This window comes from Archocentrus centrarchus, unplaced genomic scaffold, assembly GCF_007364275.1.
Source record: "Archocentrus centrarchus isolate MPI-CPG fArcCen1 unplaced genomic scaffold, fArcCen1 scaffold_37_ctg1, whole genome shotgun sequence".
Classification (NCBI taxonomy): domain Eukaryota; kingdom Metazoa; phylum Chordata; class Actinopteri; order Cichliformes; family Cichlidae; genus Archocentrus; species Archocentrus centrarchus.
The window spans coordinates 323,721-350,594 of record NW_022060264.1 but is presented as its reverse complement, the minus strand read 5'-3'; the positions used below and the strand labels follow the sequence as shown (position 1 = coordinate 350,594).

General features: G+C 41.2%; 1 protein-coding gene across 2 annotated transcripts; it reads left to right on the top strand.

Moving 5' to 3' along the window:
- Nucleotides 1–1,528: 1,528 nt before the first annotated feature.
- On the top strand, nucleotides 1,529–26,339 carry ero1b (endoplasmic reticulum oxidoreductase 1 beta). Of its 2 annotated transcripts, none has more exons than XM_030724563.1 (16): nucleotides 1,529–1,981; nucleotides 10,129–10,248; nucleotides 12,757–12,840; nucleotides 13,119–13,160; nucleotides 14,114–14,196; nucleotides 15,298–15,371; nucleotides 15,697–15,817; nucleotides 16,094–16,140; nucleotides 19,081–19,092; nucleotides 19,187–19,213; nucleotides 20,657–20,749; nucleotides 22,009–22,255; nucleotides 23,221–23,290; nucleotides 23,752–23,838; nucleotides 24,404–24,537; nucleotides 25,518–26,339. In XM_030724563.1, exons 1-16 carry the CDS (start codon nucleotides 1,814–1,816, stop codon nucleotides 25,576–25,578), a joined length of 1,470 nt encoding a protein of 489 aa, XP_030580423.1. In that variant the 5' UTR covers nucleotides 1,529–1,813; the 3' UTR covers nucleotides 25,579–26,339. The 2 variants fall into 2 exon arrangements, with proteins under 2 accessions (XP_030580423.1, XP_030580424.1); XM_030724564.1 differs by lacking the exon at nucleotides 1,529–1,981 and adding an exon at nucleotides 2,829–2,998.
- Nucleotides 26,340–26,874: the final 535 nt, after the last annotated feature.

Sequence of the window (26,874 nt, the reverse complement as noted above, 5' to 3'; positions counted from 1 at the left end):
CAGCCTTGTAAACCTGTTTAGAAGGTTAGACCTGTTACACTAGTCTAAGCTGCTAAAAATAAAAGCAAGAACAAGTTTTTCTGTATCTGCTATAGACAGACATCCTTTTATTATTACTATATTTTTAAGATGGCAATAGGCTGACTGGCTTTATGTGGCTGTCAAACTTTAGCTCAGAGTATATTATTATGCCACGATTGCTGGCCTGAGTTGAAGACCTATGCATCATGCTTTCTAGATAGGTAGAGACTTAAATTATTTTCTCTTTAGGGTCTAAAACAAATTTGTCTGTTCTGAGTTCAGCTGAAGGAAGCTGTGGCACACCCACTCACTCATTTGTTCGGTGTAAGTGAAGGGAACTGTAACCCTGTGGTGAAACTGATATGTACTGTTATGCCTGCACGACTGTGACAGGAAATATTGTAATTTTCTATATTCTGACCAACAGGGATCTAGTATGTTAAATAGAAGGCGTCCAAGGATAGACCCTTAAGGAACTCTACATGTATGTATTTGTTTTGTTTTTTTATTCAGATTGATACTTACCAAGTGATACAAAGTAATCCCTATCTTGTAAATATGATCTGACCAGTTTAACGCTGTGTCAGAAACTCCTACCACATTTTCCAGTCTTTTCCAGCTTAACCAGTTCAGTTCAGTTCAATTCAATTTTATTTCATGTTATAGCATCAAATCACAACAAGCAGTCGCCTCAAGGCAGTGGAGAGAAGGTGAGTCCTTTCCTTTGCAGGTTTCTGAGTTTCAAAGCTGTTGGCCCTAGCATTGCCATTGCAGTGAAGACGATCTGGCACTGCAGGAGAGAATACTAGAGGGGCAGAGATGGCATTGCCATCATTAATACAGTGAAAGAAGACTGGGTAGGGTTTTTCAGTGAAGCAGTAGCCAGTAAAACAGTAGATGAGGGCTAATGTATCTACATCATCAAAGGAGGTCAGCCCCTCCACACATATATATAAAGTATTTTGGAGCCAATTGACTCCTCAAGTGACAACTTGAAGCCATTTCTAATCCTGTAAAGGAAAATCTTACAAATAGGCTACATATGCCTCAAGGCCAGCTGCAACTTCACAACTTCCAGTCACAGAACTGACACTTGGGGAAAATCCAGCAGCTCAGTAGCTTTGTGCTGCTACAGTTTGTAAATCTGGCCCTAAATGTTCCTCCTTCTTTAAAATTCCAAACATTGCAATTAAGAGAGGTTTTTCACAGGTTGTTCTTGTTTAAATGACCTGCATAAAAAATCAACACGGTAAGAACACGTTCTAGTGAGTTAAGATGCGCGTTTCGTAGTTCATCTTCTGCACACTGGTTTCAACACGGCGGGCGTTACATCGTTAAGGATAATAGTGTAAGGTCGTTCAGGTTCTCAGCGCACCGCTCTTAAGTCCTCATGAATTCTCCTACCCACGTTAGATGCTAGGAGAAGGAGATAGGAGGTACTTAATGAAGTATTTGGATCGCGGTGTTTTAGCTGCAAGAAGGATTTATTTTGAAATTTTAAGCGGAAGCCAGAGTTATTTCTGTGGCGTTAGCTTGATAATAAAGTGGCCGCTGGCGGACAAGAACTTCTTATGACATGTCTCCTTTTTACATGACGACTCCGCATCTGTTGGAGGAGTCAGGAGTCCAGATCTCCGTGTGACGGTCCTCGGATATCGGACTGCTCAAGTTTTACAACCACTGTTAGCCTGCGGACGATCGTTTCAGCTAGCTGAAAACTGCTATCATTAGCCAGCTACTGTTCAGCTTTGACTTTTAGTGTTTCCCCACCGGGGGGCTGCCAGCGCCGTGAATGATGTGGAAAGTAACATTGCAAACGTTTGGTGTTGTGCTGCTGGCATGGTTCTTCGGGAACTTTGTTCTGGGCTGGTTTCAGCAGCTCAGCGTGAAACCGCAGACGCAGCACAGCGAGCGTCCGAGCGGAGCTGCGGACGGCCAGGACCAGAGCTGCTTCTGCCATGTAAGTAGCCCTGAACTCTGCGTGCCTGTCCCCAGGAAGATTTGCGGTGGTTCAGATATGGTTTGGTGCCCCCGATGAAGCTTTAAACGTGGCAAAGTAACAACACAGTAGTTACTGCTCAGGATCTTCTAGCACTTTCGACTGTCATTTTAATTTGACGTCACTGTGTGTGTGTGTGTGTGTGTGTGTGTGTGTGTGTGTGTGTGTGTGTGTGTGTGATGCTAACGACTCTCCTTCAGCTACTGTGGCGTTTAACAAAAAATCAGTAAATATTAGTGCTTATACCTCAGTTATAACTGACCGAGCTAGGTCACATTTAAATGACAATCTGTTACTGTTTCTAATAAAAACTAAGTCGAGTTCTTAAACAGGTTTAATTAGCGGTTTTTACAGGTTATGGATATTACAGAACTGCCCTATAACGATAAGATGTTCACTTTATTGGGTTACTGCAGGTGATCTGTGACCTCGCAGCTGATTTCTGTAACACACTTCCATATTCGTCAGTACATATTTCTGCTAAAAGGTAAAAAACGTAGTATGTTCTCCTCCTCCTCCTCACACAGGGGCGAGTTTAACCAAACTGAGGTTCTTTCTATCGCCGAGGAGAAAAGCGTGGTGTAAGCTGATTGGCTCTGTCAGCGCTCCCGCTTTGTGCCCCCCTCACGGGCATTGTAGTTTTCTGCGTAGAAGCTACCAGGCGTTCCTGCCGGGTCTCTAACCTGTAGATGACTACAAAGTGCGAGGCTCCATCAGAGGGGCGGTGTTTATTTTGACAGCAGCTTGTTTGTAGGCGGGGCCCCGGGCGGGTATCAGGGGTTCTGTAATGACGGCACAGCCCACAGACACACACAAAGCTGCTGCTGCTGCTGTGACAGACGGACAGTTTACCAGGGGGAAGTTTACATTTGAAGGAAGTTAAAACACAGAAAGCTGAAGCTGGCGAACGGCAGGATGTTGAGAAAAATTCTCCTCTTCCTGCTTTTTCTGGCGCTCAGTGGACTGCTACAGTCAGAGGTCAGCTATGGTTTGGTGTTTGTTATTTGTTTTATATCAATCTGTGTACTTATGCACTTCTGTAAGCAGCTGGAGATGACAGTCTTACTTGCTATAATAGCAGTGTAAAGGGTTTAAAGAGGTTCCTATATACCCTAAGTAGTTTTGGCTTACTGCTCTGAACACAAAGGTGAGCATCTAAAGTGGCTTCCATATGTTTGATATGCTTGGTCATATCTTAGATAATTGAATTAGTGTGAAAACAAAAAGTCAATTTTAAGATGTAAAGAATGTGGAAGTATTTTACAAGCTGTCATTTTTGCAGAGTTTCTGTGTTTCGTTGTTTTAAAGTCATTTGGCATTTGTTAAAATAACTTTCACACACAGTTTCGGGTGCTCAGTTCTTCGGCTGTTTCCAGAATACCAGCTGAATGCCCTGATCTCTTTTTTAAATTCAACAATAACAGCCATGCTTCCTTTACAAAACTTTACTTTTTTTTATTGTCTTACTTTTTGCCAGCCAGTTGTTTCTAATAAAATGTGAACGTTGAAAGCATGCGCAGTTTAGAAAATGAGGAAACACATTAAGGACACTGTTAATGGCACTGATGGTGCATGTGCTTATCATTTAAATGCAGAAAACTATACAAACAAAAAGAGGCGTTGAATGAGTAACATTCAGATACGCATTAAAACTCTACATCATTGTTACTCATTATTAAACCATTGCATTGCATACTTTGTTATTTTGTATGTACAGTTTCCTTGTAATTTGCAGGCTAAAGCATTAATCAAGCCTTTCACAGTCTAATCATTAGTTAACTAAGCGTTCAGAGCAGATGAGCTGCTGTCCAGCCAGTTAAAACAGATGTTTACTGAGGATTAAGACTCCAGCTGATGGTGGATCGCACTGAGCTACCTAATAAAACTACCCAGAGCCACTTCACTGAACCCTGGTGTGTTTACTGGGCTCATAATGTCCTCAAATGTAAAGTTTGGATTGTGCAGTTCTTCAGTTCAAACACAGTTGTATTTGTTTAGTAAGCAGCTGATGGGACATGGGTTGTGGGTTCAGGTAACGCATTGTGCTGGGCGTCCTCACTCAGAGGTGATGGATGTATTATGTATGAATGTGCAGGTAGGAGGTGGTTTGTGTGTCTGATGGCCGCCTGCTGTGAAAGCAGGACAGGTGCAGCTCTGAATCAACACCTTATTCTAATGGTTTTTGTAACTTGTACAGTTTCTTTAATAATATATAGTCCCATATTAATTTGTCTGCATATACATAATGAATAGTTAAGAGAACATTGTTGTAAAGTTGTAATACCAGCGTACTCTCACTGCAGTATTGTATCACTTCCTGTTACAGAGCACAGTGGTGTTTTGTGTACCTCGATTAATTAGAAAACCTTTAGATAACGACTTCTTGTCAGGAGAGACTTTGGATGGGGCAACTCTCATTTCTAGAAATCTGGCCGAATTTATTATCCCTCCCCAAACGTGACTGCCCAGGACTGAGCCCAGGAAGCAGAGTTGTAGTCTTACCCGCCTCTCTGCACTTCCCTCCTCCTGTCCCCCACCCAAAACATCATCTCCATAGAGACAGTCCCTGCTCCCAGATCATCAAAAAACAAACCAAAAACCAGGAAAAAAAATGATTTAAGCATAAAAAAATCACAAATAAAGAACCATCCTCAACTGCAGATAAATGTGGATTATTGAACAGTCGGTCTCTTTCCTCTAAGCCTCTGTTAGTAAATGATTTAATAATTGATCAACATATTGATTTATTCTGCCTTACAGAGACTTGGGGCCCTGTACTAAAGCAAGTTCAGGATACCCAGGATATCTGTCCATCTTATCTGGATTCTCTTACACTGACTTTGATGATCAGGTGAACAGTCACACGATGCTGGTTATCAACTCGCTAATTTAATCCAGACATGAAGGGGGCAGTGCTGGCAGCATCTCACCAGTTTAAAAGTGGTGTTTCATGGGTCACATGATTTTTCTTCCACAGAAAATGATCTTTATGTCTCCTGCACCAGAGACGTTATCAGATGGTTACCAAATAAAAATCTAGAAGGAACTGTGATGAAAAATCTTTGTTCTAGAGAGGAAATAGCTTGTCACAAGTGTGTGCAAAAGTTGTATGCTATCATGTGTATGTGCTGTAGGTGTGGTGCCTTGAACCTCTGTCGTCAGTTGAGTCAGAGCAGTTGCACTTCTCTCCTGCAACCCTTCCCAGCTTCAGTCCGCCCGGCCATGCAGCATTGCATGCACCAGCAGCACTGTCCGTAGCCCAATGCCCCCTTTGATTGCACAGAAACTGACATGTTGGTCATACTGTCCTGTTCTTGAGCCGCCTCTCCCCTCTCCCCTTGCACCTTCAATTGTATTCCCTGGTGTTTGGAGAACCTCTTCCTCCAGCAGGAGTGTGGTACATATCCAAGTTACCATGGTGTTTTACCCTGGTAAGAAGTAAACCACCTTAACTGGAATAATCAAAAGACAGTTTTATTTGTTTGTTTTATCTCTCATCCACCTCAGAGTTTCTATCTGATGTCTCAGACTTTTTACCTGATTAAGTACTCAGTTTTGATAAAAGTAATTATAATATAATTGTGGGTGATTTTACAGTGCTTGCAAAAGTATTTATACCCCTTGAACTTTTCCATATTTTGTCACATTACAACCACAAACATAAATATATTTCACTGGAATTTAATGTGAAAGACCAACACAAAGTGGTTACAATTGTGAAGTGGAAAGAAAATTATACATGATCCAAAACATTTTTTACAAATAAAAAACTGAAAAGTGCGGTGTGCAAAAGTATTGAGCCCCCCTGAGTCAATACTTTGTGGAACCACCTTTTGCTGCAATTACAGCTGCAGGTCTTTTAGGGTGTGTCTCCACCAGCTTTGCACATCTAGTGACTGAAATTTTTACCCATTCTTCTTTGCAAAACAGCTCAAGCTCAGTCAGATTAGATGGAGAGCGTTTGAGAACAGCAGTTTTCAGATCTTGCCACAAATTCTCGATTGGGTTTAGGTCTGGACTTTGACTGGGCCGTTCTAACACATGAATATGTTTTGATTTAAACCGTTCCATTGTAGCCCTGGCTTTATGTTTAGGGTCGTTGTCCTGCTGGAAGGTGAACCTCCGCCCCAGTCTCAAGTCTTTTGCAGACTCCAACAGGTTTTCCTCCAAGATTGCATTTGGCTCCATCCATCTTCCCATCAACTCTGACCAACTTCCCTGTCCCTGCTGAAGAGAAGCAGCCCCAGAGCCTGATGCTGCCACCACCATATTTGACAGTGGGGATGGTGTGTTCAGAGTGATGTGCAGTGTTAATTCTCTGCCACACATAGCGTTTTGCATTTTGGCCAAAAAGTTAAATTTTGGTCTCATCTGACCAAAGCACCTTGTTCCACATGTTTGCTGTGTCCCCAACATGGCTTCTGGCAAACTGCAAACGGGACTTTTTATGGTTTTCTTTTAACAATGGCTTTCTTCTTCCACTCTTCCATAATGACCACATTTGTGCAGTGCATGACTAATAGTTGTCGTGTGGACAGATTCCCCCACCTGAGCTGTGGATCTCTGCATTTGGTCCAGAGTCACCATGGGCCTCTTGGCTGCATCTCTGATCAGTGCTCTCCTTGTTTGGCCTGTAAGTTTAGGTGGACGGCCAGTTGTGCCGTACTCTTTCCATTTCCATAAGGGGTGGCTGTAGCTCAGTAGGTAGAGCAGGTCACCTACTGATCGGAAGGTCAGGGGTTCGATTCCTGGCTACTCCAGGCTACATGCCAATGTATCCTTGGGCAAGATACTTAACCCCAAGTTGCTCTCTGACTGTTCCGTCGGAGTGTGAATGTGTGTGGATGTTATATAATTAAAAAGCACTTAGCTTAGTTAACATGGAAGTGCTTGTATGAATGGGTGTGCATGGGTAAATGTAAAAAACGTGTTGTATAAGCGCTTTGAGTGCTCATACTGAGTAGAAAAGCGCTATATAAGAACTAGTCCATTTACCATTTCTGGATGATGGATTGAACAGTGCTCCGTGAGATGTTCAAAGCTTGGGAAATCTTTTTAGAGCCTAAGCCTGCTTTAAACTTCTCCACAAACTTATTCCTGACCTGTCTGCTGTGTTCTTTGGACCTCATGATGCTGTTTACTCCCCAATATTCTCTTAACCAACCTCTGAGGCCGTCACGGAGCAGCTGTATTTGTACTGAGATTAGATTACACACAGGTGGACTCTTTTTAGTCATTAGCAGTCATCAGGCAACTTCTGATTGCAACTGGTTGCACTCACAGAAAAGGGGGCTGAATATAAATTTTTTGTATTTGTATTTGTAAAAAATGTTTTGAATTATGTATAATTTTCTTTCCACTTCACAATTGTATACCACTTTGTGTTGGTCTTTCACATTAAATTCCAGTGAAATATATTTATGTTTGTGGTTGTACAGTAATGTGACAAAATATGGAAAAGTTCAAGGGGTATGAATACTTTTGTAAGCCACTGTAACAGCCATGCAGATGCTGAAAATGACAGCCTCAACACTGCATTTAATCTATTATTAGACTCAAATGGCCTCTCTCAAAATGTAAATGAGCCCACCCACCACTTTAATCACACTCTGCATCTTGTTCTGACATATGGAACGTAATATTTAACAGTATTCCTGTTTTGTCTGATCATTTCTTAATAACATTTAAATTTACAATAATAGATTACACGGCAGTGGGGAATAAATTTAATTACAGTAGCTGTCTTCTGAAAGTGCTGTAACTATGTTTAAGGATATAATTGCTTGACTGTTATCATCTTTAATGCCATGTGCCAACACAGTGCAGAGCAGCTACCTAAACTCTGCTCCTACAGAGGTTGATTACATGCTCAGTGCATACAACTCTGAGTACTGTGGCTCCTTTGAAAGAGAGCCTCAGATCAGAAGTGCTTGACTCCCTGGTATAACTGACAAATGTGCGCCTTAAAGTAGATAACCCATAAGCTGGAGAGGAAATGGCCTGGAAACTCTGCATTTAATCATTAGTTATTATTAATCTCTGGCTCTCTTCCACAGTGTGTCTTTTGTTCTGTCTCCCCCACTTACCCCCAACCAATCATGTATATCTCAGCAACTGTAAACCCTGTCATGGTGGGGCCACAAGCCAGTGTACTCCTGGTGCCGGTCCCAAGCCGGATAAATGGGGAGAGTTGCGTGACCTGCTGTAGCAACCGCTAAACAGAGCAACCAGAAGAATAAGAAAATTTCACAGCAACTGTAACGTCTTCTAACAAGACATGCTTTATATTATTACAGCTTCTTGATATACTGCCACTCATTCTAAAGTTATACAGTTGCTCTAACTTATGGGTGTCCACAGAATATGCAAAGTTACTTCTACAAGCATAGCCTCTACATTAATAAAGACTTCTGAGACCGCATACCCCTGCCAAGGCTGAATATTATTCTCCACAGCATTTCTGAATCGAGGCTCTGGGTCCAGAAATTTTTAATTGGATTTGTTTTGAGGGTTTTTTATTTTGTTGTTTTAATAATTTGGCCCTTTATTGCTATGGTAAAGAATCTGTTCAGAATTCTGTGCATCCAGATGAAAAATGTGACCAACTGACAGATTATCAAAGTGGGGTGGCATCTCTGGTACTGCTCTCAGATAATTTTCATCATGCTCATTTGACAGACACTTTAGAATTCATAATAAAAACCTATGAATCTGAATGGCCAGAAAACAGCAACAATTTCCTCAGCACATTAAATATATAAAAATTATAAAAATTATATTGAGAAGATTTGAAGCTGATAAAAATGTGCATTTTTTTCAGGTAAAAACTGTGATGTGAATTTCTGTGCTTCGAAGTCGAACAAAAATGCTGCGTAAACTGCGCAGTGTGTCCAGTTTCTCAGCAAAAGGTTCAGCTGCAAACGCGGCGGTGCAGACCTGCTCATGTGAAATGGCATAACTTCCCTTTTTGCATCAGCGCCTCTTGCAGGTGCAACTTGACTTGAAAGCTTCCACTGCATCATACATGTGCGTAATCACACTTCCCTGAAGCTGCAGGTTTAATGCATTAACACGCTTCATTATGTCGCAGAGAAAGGCCGACTCACACAGCCACCTTACGTCCCAGAGCCCTGCTGAGACTTCTCATTTGCTTTCTATGAACTGACAGATTTCCTCAGGCAGCTCATCGCACCTGTGTGAGGCACGTCTCCAAATTCAGAAGCTATTTCCTCCAGAAAAGACCGAAACTGCCGGTGATTTAAACCTTTGCCTCTTATAAAGTTCACTGTCTGTGTTACGGTGCTCATGGCGCGTTCTGTCTTCAGGACTTTGCTGCGCAATGTTCCCTGGTGTGTGACGGAGTGATGCACCGTCAGCTCACCTGTGCAGGTCTTCCTCTGCATCTTCTCCCACATCTGTCCCACCAATCCGCTCTTTTCTCCACATCACAGGCGAGGAAAAGAGACACACGGTTTACCTCTGATATCAGCGATCAGGTCCTCTGCCTCCCACCTGTTTGGAAAATCCTTGTTTTCCACTTTTTGTTTGGCCAGTTTTGGGGGTCAGAGTAGCTTAAATGTTGCTGTAAAAAGTGCTGACTGATGTTTATCCGTGGATCACTAATCAATGTGTCATTGGCAACCGGGAGCAACGGGTTAGTGCCCAGTTCTTGGCCTGTCATCTGTTGCAGTGCATTGTGGGATTTGTAGTATAAGTGGTGGGCCATGGGCCATTAATAATAACTACCATCATCATCTCGCGAGCCATATATAATTATAACACAGACCAGATGTAGCCTTGAGTCTGACATGTGATCTAAATCATTAAAAACATCAAACCAGATCAGAGTATTTTAACTGCTTTAACTACAGGCTCACTTCTTTAATATGTGTGTTCATCCACTTTGTAACTGTGGTTTAAAAGTGCTATACAACTGAAGTTGTTATTATTATCACCATCTTAAAATGATTACCTGAAAAACCTCAAATATGGGATAGTTAGAAATGTTATGTTATGTGTTATTTTACAGTTCTTATTTCAGAGACTGTTCTTATTTAGGTGTAGCTGGTAAGGCGTCATTAGACAATAACGCTCCTGCTCTGCTTCAGCTCACAGGTGTCCTGGATGACTGTTTCTGTGATGTTGAAAGCATCGACATCTTCAACAACTTCAAGCTCTACCCTCGCATCAAGAAGCTGACAGAGAGAGACTACTTCAGATACTACAGGGTAAGAGCTGCCGCTTCTTTCTAACTACAGTGTGACTCAGTGTAGAGACCTTCCAGACAGTTGGGCGGTAAAAACAGATGGAAATCAAATTTAGTTTGGTTTTTTTTGCAGTAGTGCCTTTTGAGCAGCTAATCTGCATCTTTTCTTCTTTTGCAGCTCTTTCTGTTAGATGGCAGTTTTCCTGAGCTGTGCTTGTCACAACACTGAACATCTTATTTGTTTCATCCTTCAAAAACAGTTACACCTTTTTCATTTTCTACCATCATGTACATTTTGGATGGCACCATTTGTGTCCTTCAGTGTGCAGCTCCACAGATCCACTGACAGCTGCTTTAAAAAGGACACTCCCTCATATTCAGATTAATGCTGATCTTAAACGATCTCTGCAAAGGCTTTAGCAGTTAAGGCGTGGCTCATTTAGCTGTTTGTTTCTCTCTGCTTTGGCCTGTAAGGCTGTTTTAGAAGAGGAAGAATGAGTAATGTGTTCATATTGTGTAGCACATAGGCTGTTACTCTGGCATTAGAATGATGATATTTGTCTTTCTTAAATATAGTTTTTCACCTGACCCCTCTCATAAAGAGCTGTGTGCAGCAAAGGAAACAAGTCTACTGAAAGTAGTTAAGTTTGTTGAAAAAGTCGCTTGATTATTTCTGGTTGTGTGTGTTTTTTTTTGTTTTTTTTACTTTTTACTAAAGGTGTCTGAAAAGTACCAATGCAGAGGTGGCAACAATGAAGAGAACTTTTGAGAAAGTTTGGCACAGTGGACTAGCCTGCTGATTCTGTGATTCTCATGGTGTCTTTGAAATCAGCCTCTGGAGGTTGATTAGAGTTGGGGGTTTGGGGTCTTGCAACCAGTCTTACCATGTGAACAGGGCACCTTGGCCTTGCAAGACTACTAACGCGAACAGAGCGACTGGTCCCTGTTTCATTACTCTTAATTGTTTTGTCCTATTTATTATTATATATTATGTAATTTTACTATGGCCCTTTTTTTAAAATTACTATTCTTTTTGTAAATACCTGTTTTTACCTGAATTATAAGAGTTCTCCAGGGCAATGTGCATGCTTACAAAGAGAGTCTTGAAAAGGAAAAATATGTATATATTTAACAAAATGATTCCCTTATTTTAGTTAGATCACCGTCTGGAAACTCCAGAATTGAGTTTCATTTGGATCAGACAAACTGCTTTTTGTTTTTGTGCTACGTGTCATATTTGCTGAATCCAGTCTGAAAGATGAATGAAAACAGCATTTACTTCATTTTTGTTACAAAGAAATTCATGTTAATTAGTTTGTGATATTTTGTTATGTATTACTATATATCATTCAGAAACTGTCACTAGTTGTCTTTTGCATTGGGAAGTTTTTTTGTGTGTGTGTGTGTGTGTGTGTGTGTGTGTGTGTGTGTGTGTGTGTGTGTTTGAATATGGCACTCTTACAGGACTGCTTGAATTACTTTTTTTTTTCTATTTTAAATAGATAATACTCAGAAAAAATACAGATCTTTACATTTTTATGGTTAAAAAAAGTCCAGTGAAAAATTTCAAGCTTTTATTTTTAATAATTTTTGAAATAATCATGATCAAATATTGCCTCAGATTTCAAAGTGAGAAAAAACATGCTGGACACGGACCTGCCACCCGCCTGTCTGTCCACGTATCCAGCTCAAGGTCATGAGGGGCGGAGCCTATCCCAGCTGCCGTCAGGGTACTCCGTGGACAGATTGCCAGCCTGTTGATCAACCATTTTTCAAAAAACCAAAAAGACTATTTTTGAAAAGTATAGTATATATATATATATATGATAGTATGAAAGTGTGTGAAAGTGTGTGAGCTCTGTGCAAGCTTGCAGCTGCACACAAACACAGGAAGTGTGAATTGGCCTTGATTTGCTGGGAATAGTACTCATTATAGGAGTGAAGTCAGCGGTTCACTGAGTTCACTGAGACTTGTTTAACGTACAGCTTGTTTAAAGTCACTTTTCAAGCTGTGAGATATGTCTAAAAATGTCATGTGAGCCACCTGCGAGCCGCCCACAGCTGTAACACCCAGCTGATGTTTCAGATCATTTCACATGTCGGGCCCTTATCCTCTGCCACTCATACTTGATTTTTCTCTTTGACTGTTCTATTTTTAGAACCTAACCCTCATAATGTGGTGATCTGACAGTGACAGGCAGCAGTAACCATGTGAGAATGTGTTTCAGATGCATTCAGCTAGTCTAAACTTTTGAGTCTGTTCCTCACACTGAGATGAGTCAGTATTTTATTCCTTCTGTTTAGTTTTTACATGATGTTTGAGAGCTGGAATCTTGCTTTATTATTATTATTATTATTAATAATTATTTTCTTCTTCTTCTTAATAATAATAATAATAATAATAATAATAATAATATAGTAGAAATGCGATGATGCAAACAAATGTGTGGTGCTGTTGAACTTCACTTGTCTGTGTGTGATCAGCAGATATTGTCTGAGCTGAGCTGTGGCTCTGTTTTCTTTTATGCAGGTTAACCTGAAGCGACCGTGTCCTTTCTGGCCTGATGATGGACACTGCTCCATCAAAGACTGCCACGTGGAGCCCTGCCCAGAGGTCAGCTATACTTACTGCTTTAAACAGCCGCACTCCCAACACTTGTTAGTGAGTTACAATATTGGCTCACTCATTAGTCTCACTCACAGGAGGGAGATTACCACTAGCCATGTGAGATCTCCTCCCCTTCTGCTGTCTCCATGTTGCTGTTTTCAAAATCTCCTTCATCACAGGAAGCAACACAAACCTCTGAGCTTGAAGTTAGGTGCTTCAAATGTATTTTCTAAAGCTCTTTTAAGAAGTGTGGTTGATGGACTTGTATCACTTGTATTTTACAGAGCAAGGTCCCTGTTGGCATCAAGTCAGGGAACTACAACAAGGTGAGACCAGCTGGTTCTAACTAAATGGAGTGTGTGTGTGTGTGTGTGTGTGTGTGTGTGTGTGTATCATTGTTGTTTTTAGAATACAGTACAAACCAGGAGCACGCTTAATATTGGATTTCATGTCAGCTACAGTATGAAGGCGGCCTCATAGCTACTGTTTGGACCTCGGAAGTAACAAACTCCTGACTTACTTTAATGGAGTTTGAGAGCATCTGCATTTGTTCTGGCACTTTCTATATCTTCAGCTGATTTAGTAAAGTGCACACAGCCAGAATAAACTCTGACCACTCATCTTATCTCCTCTGATAGCTTCCACATAGAGAGACAGGACTGAGTGCTTGCCTGCTCTTGGCCAGCAGCCTGATGTTTGTCTTGTAATGACCCCGAAGTGTTTGCACATCTGCTCTGGTCTCAGTCAGGGGCAGATGTGTCGCTGACCATCAGCAGGGGTGACACAGCAGTAACAGGAGTTCACAAACCTTACAGCCCAGGTGGAAATCGAGTAGTGAGCTTGTGGCTTAGTGATACTTTACCTGGACTCTGTATGTTGAGTGTTGATGTGTCACATTGAAAAGTGACTGTAGTTGATTTATTGACAGTGAAGTCGGTCAGATCAGACATTAGTCTTCACCTGCCAGCTCATTGGTACAAACACAAGCAGCATTCTTGTAACATGGGTAAGTTACAGCTAGCTGATTATTATTAACTTAATTAGTCACCAACATTATTTAAATGGAAATGATCATTCAAAACAAACAGCCCAGAGTTATGTTTCTAAATTTTTTTTTGTCCAAGACGGTTGAATGTTAAAGTGTTAAGGACATAATTCCAGAATCACTTTGGGATGAAGAGAAATATCACATTTCACTGCACGGTAGAGACTGCTAAAGTAAAGATGATGTTACATCTGTGTGCTATTATTATCATTAAAATCCATTCTGTGTGTCCAGTATTCCCAGGCAGCCAATACAATGTCGGACGTGGCAGAGTGTGAGCAGGCCAAAGAACTGGGTGCCATCAACAGCACCCTGAGGTGAGTCCACAGACCTCCTCCTGTGTGGTTTATCTGCTGCTATCAGCCCTGTCAGCCGCAGCAGCTGCTTTTCAGCAGCCAAACCAGCCTCAGCAGCTGATAGTGGACACACATTTACCAGTGTGTGACTGGCAGCTGCTGGTAGTTTGCTACCAGGCACAACTTAAATCTCTAGACTAACCCTCACCCAATTTTCTGAGTTTGAGATTCTGTTAAAGATATATTCAAACCACAGAAGTTACGGTGGAAACAGACACAATGTGGAAGTGTAAAAACAATCAACTTAATAACTTTCTTCTGATGTTTTTGAGTGTTCACAGTGAGTTCATGTTCACTGTTCTCGCCTTCACAAACTGTACCATGTGACAAAAGTGACGTCACATTAAACCATGCACCTGTACTCTCAGTTTCCTGTTTGTGCACCTCCTCACACACACAGAGGAGCAGATGACACAGGTTAAGCAAGGAATGCTTATTAAGTTGACAGCAACTCCGCATGTGCTCTTAAAGCTTCCCTACAACATAAGGAGGGAGTCGTGCTGACTCACCGTTTATATAAAAGTTTCAGTCCTGCCTGTTACACTGGGATGCATTCAGTTGGACGGGGTCCCGTCCCATGTGATGTGTGCATATGCAGTCCAGTTAAACACCTTTTACAGTTAAATTATGTACATGTGTAAATCTTTGATTATGATTTCAGATGAGGCACAGAGGCTTTTCACCCCGAGTTATTTTGTTAATCATAGAAAAGTTAAACGTCCACATTAGCTTTGCTACTGCATCTCCAGTTTAACACCAGTTTAAAATCAACACACATCCCTGATTAAGAAGTGGTGGGAGGTCACGTTTACTGAAACCTCGACTCTTATAGTCTGAAAATGTACATTTTTCAAATTGTGTTTAAAATTTTGATACAGATAGATTTCTTATTTAGTCTTCATTTCTTGTTAGCTAGTTGTGCTCATTCTGAGCCTCTGATTTTCACAAAGCAGCTGATTTTAGTTACTGGTACATCGATCTGAGGCCAAAGAGTTTTTAAATGATTTTTGTATCTATACAAACTTCTGTCCTGTGTCAAGTGTGTCTAATTTCTTGTTTCAGTAACCAGAGTAAGGAGGCATTTGCTGACTGGGCGAGACACGATGATGCTCAGGATCACTTCTGTGAGCTGGACGGTGAGGAGCTTTTTATTGTGTTTGCAGATTTTTGATCCTGAGCCAGAGAGGATCAAAGTGTTTGTTTGTTTGTTTCATTGATTGTTTGTTTCATTGTTTGTTTTGGTCCCCCCCCTCCATGAAATCCTCTGTGGACATTCCCGCTACCCTGAATGTTTAAATGTTAATGGCCTTTTCTGTAGTGACATCCACTTGTAGCTGATAACAGCATATTAATGACTCATGTTTTCTTAACAGTAGCTGGAGCCACTGTCATCATGTGCTTTTGTTTTGTTTTGTTTTTTAAAGTTGTCTTTTTAACCCATGAGCTGTTTGTGTGTTTCAGATGAGACCTCTCCAGACGCTGAGTATGTGGATTTGCTTCTGAATCCAGAGCGATACACTGGATATAAGGGTCCTTCAGCCTGGAGAGTCTGGAACAGCATCTATGAGGAGAACTGCTTCAAGTGAGCTCACTGTCTCTCTCTCTCTCTCTCTCTCTTACACACACACACACACACACACACACACACACACACACACACACACACACACACAAGATAAGCCAAAGATTTAAACTTTATTGCCTGTTACCAGAATACATTTCTTACACATACAATAATCATGAAAATGTGGATTTTCTTGTGGACATTTTTATCTGCAGAGAAATATTCATTTGAAACCATCTGATTATGAGCTTAATAAATAATCTTAATCAAATCTTAACATTTTTGTGTCCACAGGCCCAGATCTGTCTACCGACCTCTGAACCCCCTGGCTCCCAGCAGAGGTGAGGCTGAAAAACTGATATCTGCTAAGTTTACAGTCCCTGCCATCCACATGTACATAGGAGGAGGACACAGAAGCAGACTCACAGGTTCATTTGTTAAAATGAAAAGCAACGATGGCTCATAGAGACAGACACAGATTAGTGCTACAGCTCAATACAGAGGAAGGAGCAGAAAACCAGCTAGCCCAGGTCATTTTCACACCTGTACCATATATGATATTGGTCATGGTCTGGAGCAGGAGCAGGAGCAAGAAAGGAAATACAGGAAGTTGGCTCCCCAGATGAACTGTTGGAGGGTCTGTTTGGGATCAGAGTGAGACCTCTTGGTGATGTTGCTTTTACCTCCATCAGAGTGTGATTAGTGTTCAGACCTGGCCTAACTTACCGTATCTAGAAGAATCAGACTAGTGAGTGCGCCCTCACATACAAATCCAGATTCAGGTTGGTGTAGCTGGAGTGCAAAAGCATGTGACAAGGGCAGATGGAAATGGCTAAATAAAGAGAGGAATGAGGACCAGGTAAGCAGCTGGATGTAGGAGTTGGGTAACAAACACTCGCAGGGAAGTCTGAGGGCATCTGGTGGACAGATGAAGGATAGCAGTGTCTGGGAAGCTCCAAAAAGTCACAGGGAAGTGAGAATAGCAGACAGTTATATTTATATGTTCACACACTTCAATGAGGGTCTTCAGCTTAGCTTTTTGCAGAGATTCTTGTCATGTTTTTGATACTGATTTATGCTCAATCTCAGCCTCAGTGCATGTGTGACATTGATGTGTGTCACACTTTCAAGTACTTAAAGTTAGTATGGCAGGGAAAGTGAACCTGATAGTTGCACTGATCTTAGACAACGGCTTGAATTTAGTTTCTGCCTCCTTTTATTGTCAGCACTGTTATAGCTGTAACTTGTATGATTATTATGTATTACTTGGTCCTAATTTACACACGGGTATAATATGATGTGAATACTTTGTAGGTATGCATTACATCTGCTTATTGTTATAGATGATATAAATAGACATTGTGTAGTAATACACCCTTGTACCAGAGTGGAGTACTTTCTCTGATTTGTTTACCATGGAAATTTTGTGTCTGTTCCAGGATGTGGTTACCAAAGAATATTTGTATCTCTTACAGTTTGCTTTAACTGTTTTGATTTAATGAGTATTGTTAACATTGAAAGCATATTTTTGCTGGAATATGTTTTATATCTTTACTAACCTATAGGTGACTAAAAGTAGCAGGATAAAAGTTTAAGGCAAGGCCTCCAAATTATGGCTATCCAAACCTTCCCCTCCCACTTTTTATTCTAATCACTTTTTTCCAAAGCTGAGTTAAATAAACACACGATGGTCTGATTACTGTTAGACCTGCTGAATCAGGAAGTCACTTATTAAATACAACCACAAAGTGAAGGAGGTTAAAAAAAAATAAGAAATCTCAAAAAGCAACACGTCACGCCACGATCTACAGAACCAGCTGAGAAACAAAGTCAGTGACATCTATCAGTCTGGAAAGGGTTACAAAACCATTTCTAAATCTTTGGGACTCCAGAGAGGAACAGTGAGAGCCGTTATCCACAGATGGGGAAAACTTGGAACAGTGGTGAACCCTCCCAGGAGTGGCCTAGTCAAAGTCTGACTTAAAAATCCTATTAAGGTGCTTTGGCATGACCTTAAACATGCTGGAAAACCTTCCATTGTAGCTGAATTAGAACAACTCTACAAAGAAGAGTGGGCCAAAATTCCTCCACAGAGACGTGAAAGACTCACTGTCAGTGAAACTTGTGACAAATATGCAAAAAATAGTAATCAAAGAAACCAGGATGGGGCAGATAATAAACACAAGTAATAAACACATAATTCCACAAAAACCTGGGGCATTGTAAAATTTTAATAAACACTAGGCAATGATTTGCATATCTCATAAACCCATATTTTATTCACAGTCTAACCAGAAAACAAATGTTTAAACTGAGAAAATGTAAATGTACCATTTTAAGAAAAAAGTATTTTCAATTTGATGCACCTGGAAAAAATACAGCCAGTATTACCTTATATTAATGTAGAGGGGAAGAGTTCAAATGATTATTTTTCTATTCAAGCAAGAACAGAAGTATGGAGAGTTTTAGACACGTTCACTGACCTTGTCTTTTACTGCATCCTTTTCAAAGTCTTCTCTTTTATATACTCTCCCTCTCTCCTCTGGTTCCTTTGCTTCACCAGACTGCTCGTCCACATCTTATGTGGAATGATGCAGCTTGAAGTTGGATTCCTTGTGATGTGTAATTTATGGTCTCACAACTGTGTCCGTTTGTGTATGAGGCCCTGACACTGCAGAACCATAATTTCAGCTTGATTGGGCGCATATATGTGAACGTGTGTTTTTGGTGTGCATTTTGCAGGAAGAGTGAGAGATTTGTGTATACCTGTTTGTATATTATCATTGGTTAAAATGACTCTTCATAGCAGGCTGAAGTGCCTTAGTGCTCCCAGCACACAGCATGCCACTGGAAATAAGGTGTGCTGGCTGGGATGTGGCTGAGGGTTTGCACTCAGGTTCTTCTGTACTTGACCAGCTGGGCACTGGTTCCAAAAAGATCATGTAACTGTGAAGATTATCACTAACTTCCTGTTATGCTGATTGTTTTTGGTCACATCAACTGCTTCTTAACCAGTTTACATGGTTCTGTTTTCATCCACGGTTCACACAATCACAGACGTTGGATGATGTGTTGCAGTGCACCATAACATGAAATATGATGAAGCAGTTCAACATATTTGACCTGCTTTATTTCTCACTGTATTTAAAGTATATTTATGATGGCTGGATGTGAAACTGACAATAATGCTGTTTGTTGTTTTTTCCATTGATTTGTTGGGATTGTGTGTGTCTAATCAAAGCACAGATCTAACAGTTTCCTTCCTTTTTTCCTGTGTTCAGGAGATGATGATGGTGAGTACAACTAAAATTCTCTTCACCTGAATTTATTTTTAGCAGTTGTGAAAAATAACTCTTCCCTTTCATGTCTGCGTCACTCATGTTTCAGGGGAAGGTTTCTACAACTGGCTTGAAGGTGAGTTCTGCTTTTATGTGTTTGTCTCTGACATGTTTACAACTTTAGATTTCCTTTGTAAACACTTCCTTCCTTCCGTCCTTCCTTCCTTCCTTTTAAGCTAAAAAAGTGAAAGCAGAGTACTTTAAACTTTCTGGCCCACCTAGACTGACCTGAAGAACAGACACATCATTCCCCCCCGTTCATTAGGAAACCAACACTTTGCCATCGTTCTTTATGTAAACCAAACTTCTGGCTGTAAAACTAACACTTCTGTTCAGCCACAACAGCCATCTCATTTCCTGCAGTTTCTGCAGTCTGACCGCTGCAAAGGGAGGCCAAAGAGCCATCTGTGGTGCACCCTAACCAATGTCACATGCACTGAGTTGGTGCTGTGATCACGCTGCTTCAAATTGTAGAGTCTCTTTAGTAGTTGAGTACAATAATACACCCATCAGCTACAACAGTAAAACCACTGTTAATGATCTGCTGTTATAACCAGCACTGTGGATGTGACAGGTACCACCCACCTTAACAAAGGGAGTTCCCACTGTCACCAAGTGCTGCTCATAGGGGGTTGTTTTGACTGTTGGGTTTTCTCTGTATTATTGTAGGGTCTTTAGCCACAATACAAAGCGCCTTGAGGCGACTGTTTGTTGTGATTTGGTGCTATATAAACCAGACCAAGCACACACACCCTCTCTAGGAACTCTTCTTTGATGAAAGCCTCCTCCTCAGCAGGACAGTGCTGTCCACAAACCACAATGTAGCTTGAGGAACACAACAAAAAGCCCAAGCTCTTTGTTGCCAGTGTCCCAGTGCAGTCACAAGTGGACAGCCCTAAGAGCTCCAATCATGTCCACATCCCAACTCAGGCTTAAAGTACTGTGTTGAACCTGTAGATCCTCCACCATAATTTGTGCCATTGTTATTTGTATTCATACTTGTGTGCTGGTGTGCCTGCTCTGCTTTGCCATCACAAGTGAAGGTGAGCTGTTCGTGTTGGGCTTGAAGCTAAAAAATCTTAATTTTACTGAAAAGCAAGAAAGAGAAAGTGTCAGCGCTGACTGAGTCTGTACACAGACTATCAGTGCTGAGAATAAAGGGCAGATGCTGATACATTAGCATGCTAGCTACAACTGCAGCCTGTAACTGCATGTTTCAGGGAGGTATTATCTGTGTCCTGATCCATACCAAACAGACGTATCACAGTCCTTATTTATTTGTGTCACCACAACATTGTTACATTTCTGGGAAGGTACGAGTCAGGTCACAGTGTGGTGTATGGCATAGGCTACCGGGTTAACCCACAGCTCTGTGTATATTTTAATGCAGTACTACTACTACTGCTACTACTAAGTCAGTAGTGGACTGACCTGAGCATTATATTGGATTCTGAAGTTAGCGTGCTTGGATTAGGAAGCTGCATTTTCATGAACTCGGTCTTCATTGCTCTCTCTCCAGGTTTATGTTTGGAGAAGAGAGTTTTCTACCGACTCATCTCAGGCCTCCACAGCAGCATCAACATCCACCTGTGTGCCCAGTACCTGCTGGACGGTACGACATCATACAGAGCAAAAACAACTTTACATCATTCTCATTTTACACCTGTGACCACAAATCCAGTTCAAAGTCTGTCAGAGATGAGACAAGTGACCACAGACAGATGGATGTAGCCGTTGTGAACCACCCATTGGTTTTAGAAGCTTCAACATTAGTGTTTTTGCCACCACGATATTATTTTCTGGAGTCAATATATTTGGATGACAGTATAGAGTGCTAAAATACCAGCTGGTGTTAGCTAGCATGGTTAGCAGCTGCACATGTCTGCTAGTTAGTGCTAAGGTAACAGATTAATAAAATGCTTGAATTTCAGGTACAGTACCAAAACTGGAGAACAAACCTCTGCTGCTCCAAAGATGCTCCAAAAAATTCAAGTTTAATGACTTGAAGATAGATGAGGTCTAGTAAATCAGAATCAGAATCAGAATCAGAAGGTTTTTATTGCCATATGGGTGAACAGGTTCACAGCATTAGGAAATTGCTGCGGTACTTCGTGCTTACAGAAAAAAACAAATAAGTATAAAAACTATAAGACAATATACAAGTATACAATTGCAAATATACAGAGATATTAGAGCTATAACTATAGCACAATATTACAAAATTACAAAATATACAGTGCAGAGACTAATTAAAAGATAAAAGAATGTAGACTATATTCCACTAATATGTATAATAGTAAATGCTGATTGGCTCCAGCCTGGAATACTTAATCAATGCGACCACACTCCTAACATAATTATCAAGATGTATAGTCATTAAAAAAGAGAAAGAAATCACCTAAAGTTGCTATGAAGGGGCAGACTATCCACTGAGCCCAAAACTGTGTTTTTCACCAGACTGTAAACATGCTTTTTCATGCTGTAACGCTGGCAGTGTTACGATGGGCATCGTCTCCTCATGTGTTGTTGCCAGGTGTCAGAAGAAGTGAGGAGTTTGCTGATTCTGCTTTGGCTTCATTTTCAGTTCAGGAGGTTGTTTGTTTGATGTCAGCAACTTTTAGTGTCTGACATCTAAAGGCTCCACCAAACATTTTTAACTTTACTTGAAACAAAGAAAACAAATGCTTAGTGGTGACTGACGTTTTCTTTTATATTAGTTTGATAGTTGAGTTTGTCAAAGCGAGGCATCCATCTTTGCTCAAATATGAACAAAATTCTTATGCTCAGCATTAGTTAAGTGAATTCAATCACACAAATGATGGTGTTTTGCTTGATAAAGTAAGATGTTGTTGTTGGGATTGGACTCTTTAGAGGGATGGGGACGCTCAGTGTGGGGTCCAAACATCCGGGAGTTTCGTCAACGTTTTGACATGGCAGAGACAAAGGGGGAGGGCACCCGGCGCCTGAAAAACCTTTACTTCCTGTACCTGATCGAGCTGCGGGCGCTCTACAAGGTGGCTCCGTACTTTGAACGAGCCATTGTCAACCTGTACACTGGAAGTGCTCAGGAGGACGGAGAGACCAAGGACCTGCTGCTGCAGATCTTCAATGAGATCAAGTAAGAAGCCCTTACAGCCCTTACTTAATGCTTCATTATTTTCAGGAGAACACATCAGTAAAGTCAGAAATCAACATGAGCCCAAATTCCTGGAAGCTTTTGGTGCAGACTGAAATATTTGTACCGACCACGGCTCGACCACAGCTGGATGGGTTATTTAGTTTTCTGCAGACATTCATTTGCTCCTTATTATTAATCTCACCGATGTGAGGGATGGTGTGACATACTAGTGACTCCTGAGACATTTGGCTGTCACTTTGGGATGTTGCACTTCAAAGTTCTGTTCACACAGATGTTGGTACTCCGGTTGTTTTTTTGTGGTATGACCAAAAACTGTGTCCCAAATAATCCGAAGTGTAGCGTAGAGAAATGTTATAACCCACGCCTCTCTTAACAATCAGTTTAGACTCAGACATCCAGCACACAGCTGAGCTTTATCCAAGCTGAAGCTGCTGCAGAAAATCCATACTGATTTACTTCAGTCCTGTTGAATTCATTTAATTGGTTTAAAAGCTGTTGGGGCTGAGGCTTTAGCTAAGAGAAATACTAAATGTTAGCAGGTAACGAGCAAGTTTCTATATTAAACGGCCCCACAGCCTGCGGTGGCTAATGTGCAAAGGCACAAATGTTGAGTTACTGGCCGTGTTTACCTGCCACACATGTCTACCAGCAAACTAAGCACTGCTATCTCTCTCTCACTCTCACACACACACACACACACACACACACACACACGGTCACGGTGTTTTGCCTAATAAAAACGATCACATAGAGGCAGGAAAAAACCTTTTTAGAGCAGCAGTAAACAGAATATTATAAGTAATATAAGTATAAAGTATTACTATTCGATTATTTCTAGACCTTTATGTGATGCTACTTTACAGGTGTTTGAATCCACAAAGATGCGCTGAAGTCACATGGTAATAGACTAATAATAAGACTAAGCAGTTCCTCTTGTCTTCCAGAGCTTTTCCAATGCACTTTGATGAGAAGTCCATGTTTGCCGGACACAAACTGGAAGCCAAAACATTAAAGGTAAACTCTAAAGCAATTGCACACCTTGTGATTTGCTCTAATATACATTATGCTATCTACATTAATTGGTTACATTGTATTGTGTGTTTTCAACACATAATATTTTGAGTCTCTGTTCTGTTATATTTGTTGACTCTGTGAGTGTACATAGTTGTATTAGTTTTCATGATTTATGTGACGTGGCTGCTGTGACACACTTTTCATGCAGAGTGTTTGTGATATTCAACATTGTTTTTTCCTTTAGTTTTGACATCAGGTGTTTTTTTCATGTTGGCATTTTGTGTTTAGGATATTTGAGGAGGGTCTAGTCCTTCCACTGTCAGCATGATGAAAGGACTAACCCTCTGTGACGATGCTTCATGTAGAACTGCTTTCAGTGCACTCATAATCCAAATCCTCTAAACAGATGTGCTTTGGTCCTGATTATAGTTCTAAAATGTCTTGCTTGTTCTTCCTTGCAGGAGGAGTTCCGACTTCACTTCAAGAACATCTCCAGGATCATGGACTGTGTCGGCTGCAGCAAATGTCGACTCTGGGGGAAACTGCAGGTGTGTGGCTTCACTGTTTCTCTTTCCACGTGTTCACCTCAGTCTGTGTGTGGGCTCCCGCGGGCTATAATGTGCAGAATGTCAGATGTACAGGTGGAGGTGAGGTACCCTGACACACAAGTGTCAACAAAGGCAGTGTGCAGAGAGTGGAGAAAAACACACTCAGCATGTTTATTGGAGCTCAGGTGTAGAAGCAACACTAAATGAAACACAATTCCACAAATGTAAAAATCTAAAATCGAAATATATAGTGTAATATATTCGGCACTATTGTGTCCTAAAAAGTATTAAAATGTCTTAAATACAGATTCACAAATGAAAGGAACAAGCTAAAGTCCAGTTCACACACACTTGGTTGGGCCACCCATGGCAGTGAGAACTGCAGCTGTAGATGATGAGAACTTCAAGTCATTGCAATTTTATGTTGAGCAACATACAACTTTTTGCCTCGGTCACAACTACAAAAGGTTGTTCACCAAATTACGGACCTAACTGTATTTTGACTGTTTGTGTTTCAGTTGTGAGGTTGGTCTTAAAATGATTTGAGTTTTTGTGCTGTGTGCAGACCCAGGGTCTAGGTACAGCTCTGAAGATCCTCTTCTCTGAGAAGGAAATCAAGAACCTCCCCGAGCACAGCCCATCTAAAGGCTTCCAGCTCACTCGACAGGAGATCGTGGCCTTAATGAACGGCTTCGGCAGGTATGTTGCTGCTCCATGTAGGGCCACGGACAGCTGATGGGTAAAAGATGAAAGACAAGCAGGAACTGAAAGAACAAAATGACGCATATTACAGCCATGCTAGCAGAGGAGCTGTGTAGATGGCAGCTTCTGTAAGTGCTCGAGTGGAAACGGACCCTGTTTCAGAGCCAGCAATCCACCTGGTGCTGTGCCCACGAAGAAGAACAGCTGTCAGTGAGAAAAGCCTTCAGGACCTTTGCTCTTCTTTCCATCAAGACAAGTAGATGTTTATGGAAAGAAGAGCAGTGCTGAGATTCTCCAGTTGTAAGATTTGTTATGCTACAGTGGCACGCATGCATTCTTCAGGAAGTACCATTGTTGCTTGAAAACGTAAGAACAGCTGTAGCTGAGTGTTGGATCAGTCAGACTGGTTTGTTTTAGCTCGTTGGCAAGATTACACAACAGTCCAGAGGTGTGAGGTCAGATTAAGATGCAGCACCAATTCCAAAACTGTTGGTAAAATGTAAATAAAACCAGACTGCAGTGATGTGCTGATCTCATAATCCCATATTTACAGTAAAGAATGTTTCATGAAAAATATCGTCTCCTTTTGAATTTGATGGGAGCAACGTGTCAAAAAAGTTGCAATCGAGGCAACGAAAGTTTGGAAAAGTAAAAAAATAAAGAGCATAGAGAAAAGCACCGTATCCGTACATACATACAGCATTTTGAGCCCTACCTTACGCAGCAGTGCAAACTGTCTGAGTCCCATTATGATGGGATTTTACATGAATTCAGCAGTGATGCAGAAAACACATTTAAGGTCTGGTGCTAATCTGCTGACATGTTAATAAAAAATCGTCTGTCAGTCAGAATGTTTATCGCCAAGATTATTTAAGCCTGCTAACACAAAGAAACCTGGCTAAGGGGCTCTCTACAGGCCACAGTCAGTATACACATCCACAGTTTCATGTGTTGCTTATCTTTCATCTGTGTTGAAGGTTATCCACCAGCATATACCAGCTCCATAATTTCCGTCTGCTGTTGAAGGAGAAGAGGTAACAGGAGGCGATGCTCCATCTGGACAGTAGGCGTTGCCAGCCCACAAAAATCAGCAACAGTCTACCTGGTGCTCAGAGGAAGGACTTCTGCATGGACCTGAGGATCAGCAGTGAACTCCACCACGCCCTTCTCCCCCATTTTTTGTCCCACCAATCTCCTGTTTTTTCCCCGCTCTGTAACATCCTCCTCCCCCTCTGTCATAGGTCATGAATGTGAATTCTTCAGCCTCCTCTTGCCTTCATCAGAAACTGATTTTGGAAATTTACACTGATTCGTTTTTCTCTGCTGTTGAACCGTTTTCCTTGAAATGTTTTTTGGAATGATGATCCTGAAAAAGCATCTGGTTTATTTTGATATTGTACTGGAAGAAGTGATCAGACCAAACCCTGAGTGATGGGACAGACACTTGGTGCCTGGACACAGCAGGAGGCCACTGTCCATCAGACCCCGCCCTCTGCTGACCTCACATCCTGCTGTATACTGTTTAAACCTGGTTTAAAACCTTTTTGTTGTGTAGAAGAAGGAAGGACTGAGACAGAACATGTCTGTTTGTGTGTCTGAACCTGTCAGCATGCAGCTGCCTGTGTTTTCTTCTCCTGGTCTCTCAGCTTTCTCACCGGCTCATTTTGTTTTTGTTTTATTGCTCTGATGATGGAACAGTCCGTTCATGTTTACCATCTCAGGCCTGATTTATGTCAGCTCACTAGAAGACGTGTGTGCGTGTGTATCAGCAATTGCAGCTATAAAATAATGAACTATGACTTGATCTCTTCCTCAGTAATGGTAACCTTGATAGGTCTTGTTGCTCTTTGACTAACTTTCTGTCTCTGGATGTCTCTGCAGGTCGACTCGCTGCTGTGGGTTTTTTGTAAAGGCTCCACTCAGTTTGCTTTGCTGTTGTTTTTGCATCAACCGTGTTGTCTTAAAGACAGATTTGTTTAAAAGGTATTAGTTATTAGAGATCAATTATTAGTTTTATTTAATGTAAAATTTGTAAATTTGATTTGTTCAGACAGAAATAAGATGTTGTTTTGCGTAAGTGAAGCTCAGGTGGGATGATGGAGCGGAAAGGATATGTGATGGTAGAGACTGAGCTGTGACTACAGTGCTTCAGGAGCCTTTGCTGCTTAATGGGTATGGGTATGGAAGTGGCTTTGGGTGGCCTAAAGGAAAATGTGAGGATGGAGAAATGTTGGATGTTTCTCTCTGTACTTTCTTCTGCTCATTTCCAGCTCCATGTTTGTATTAGTTGCTTCAAACAGCTGTGCATGATTCAGAACTATAATCATTATTAGT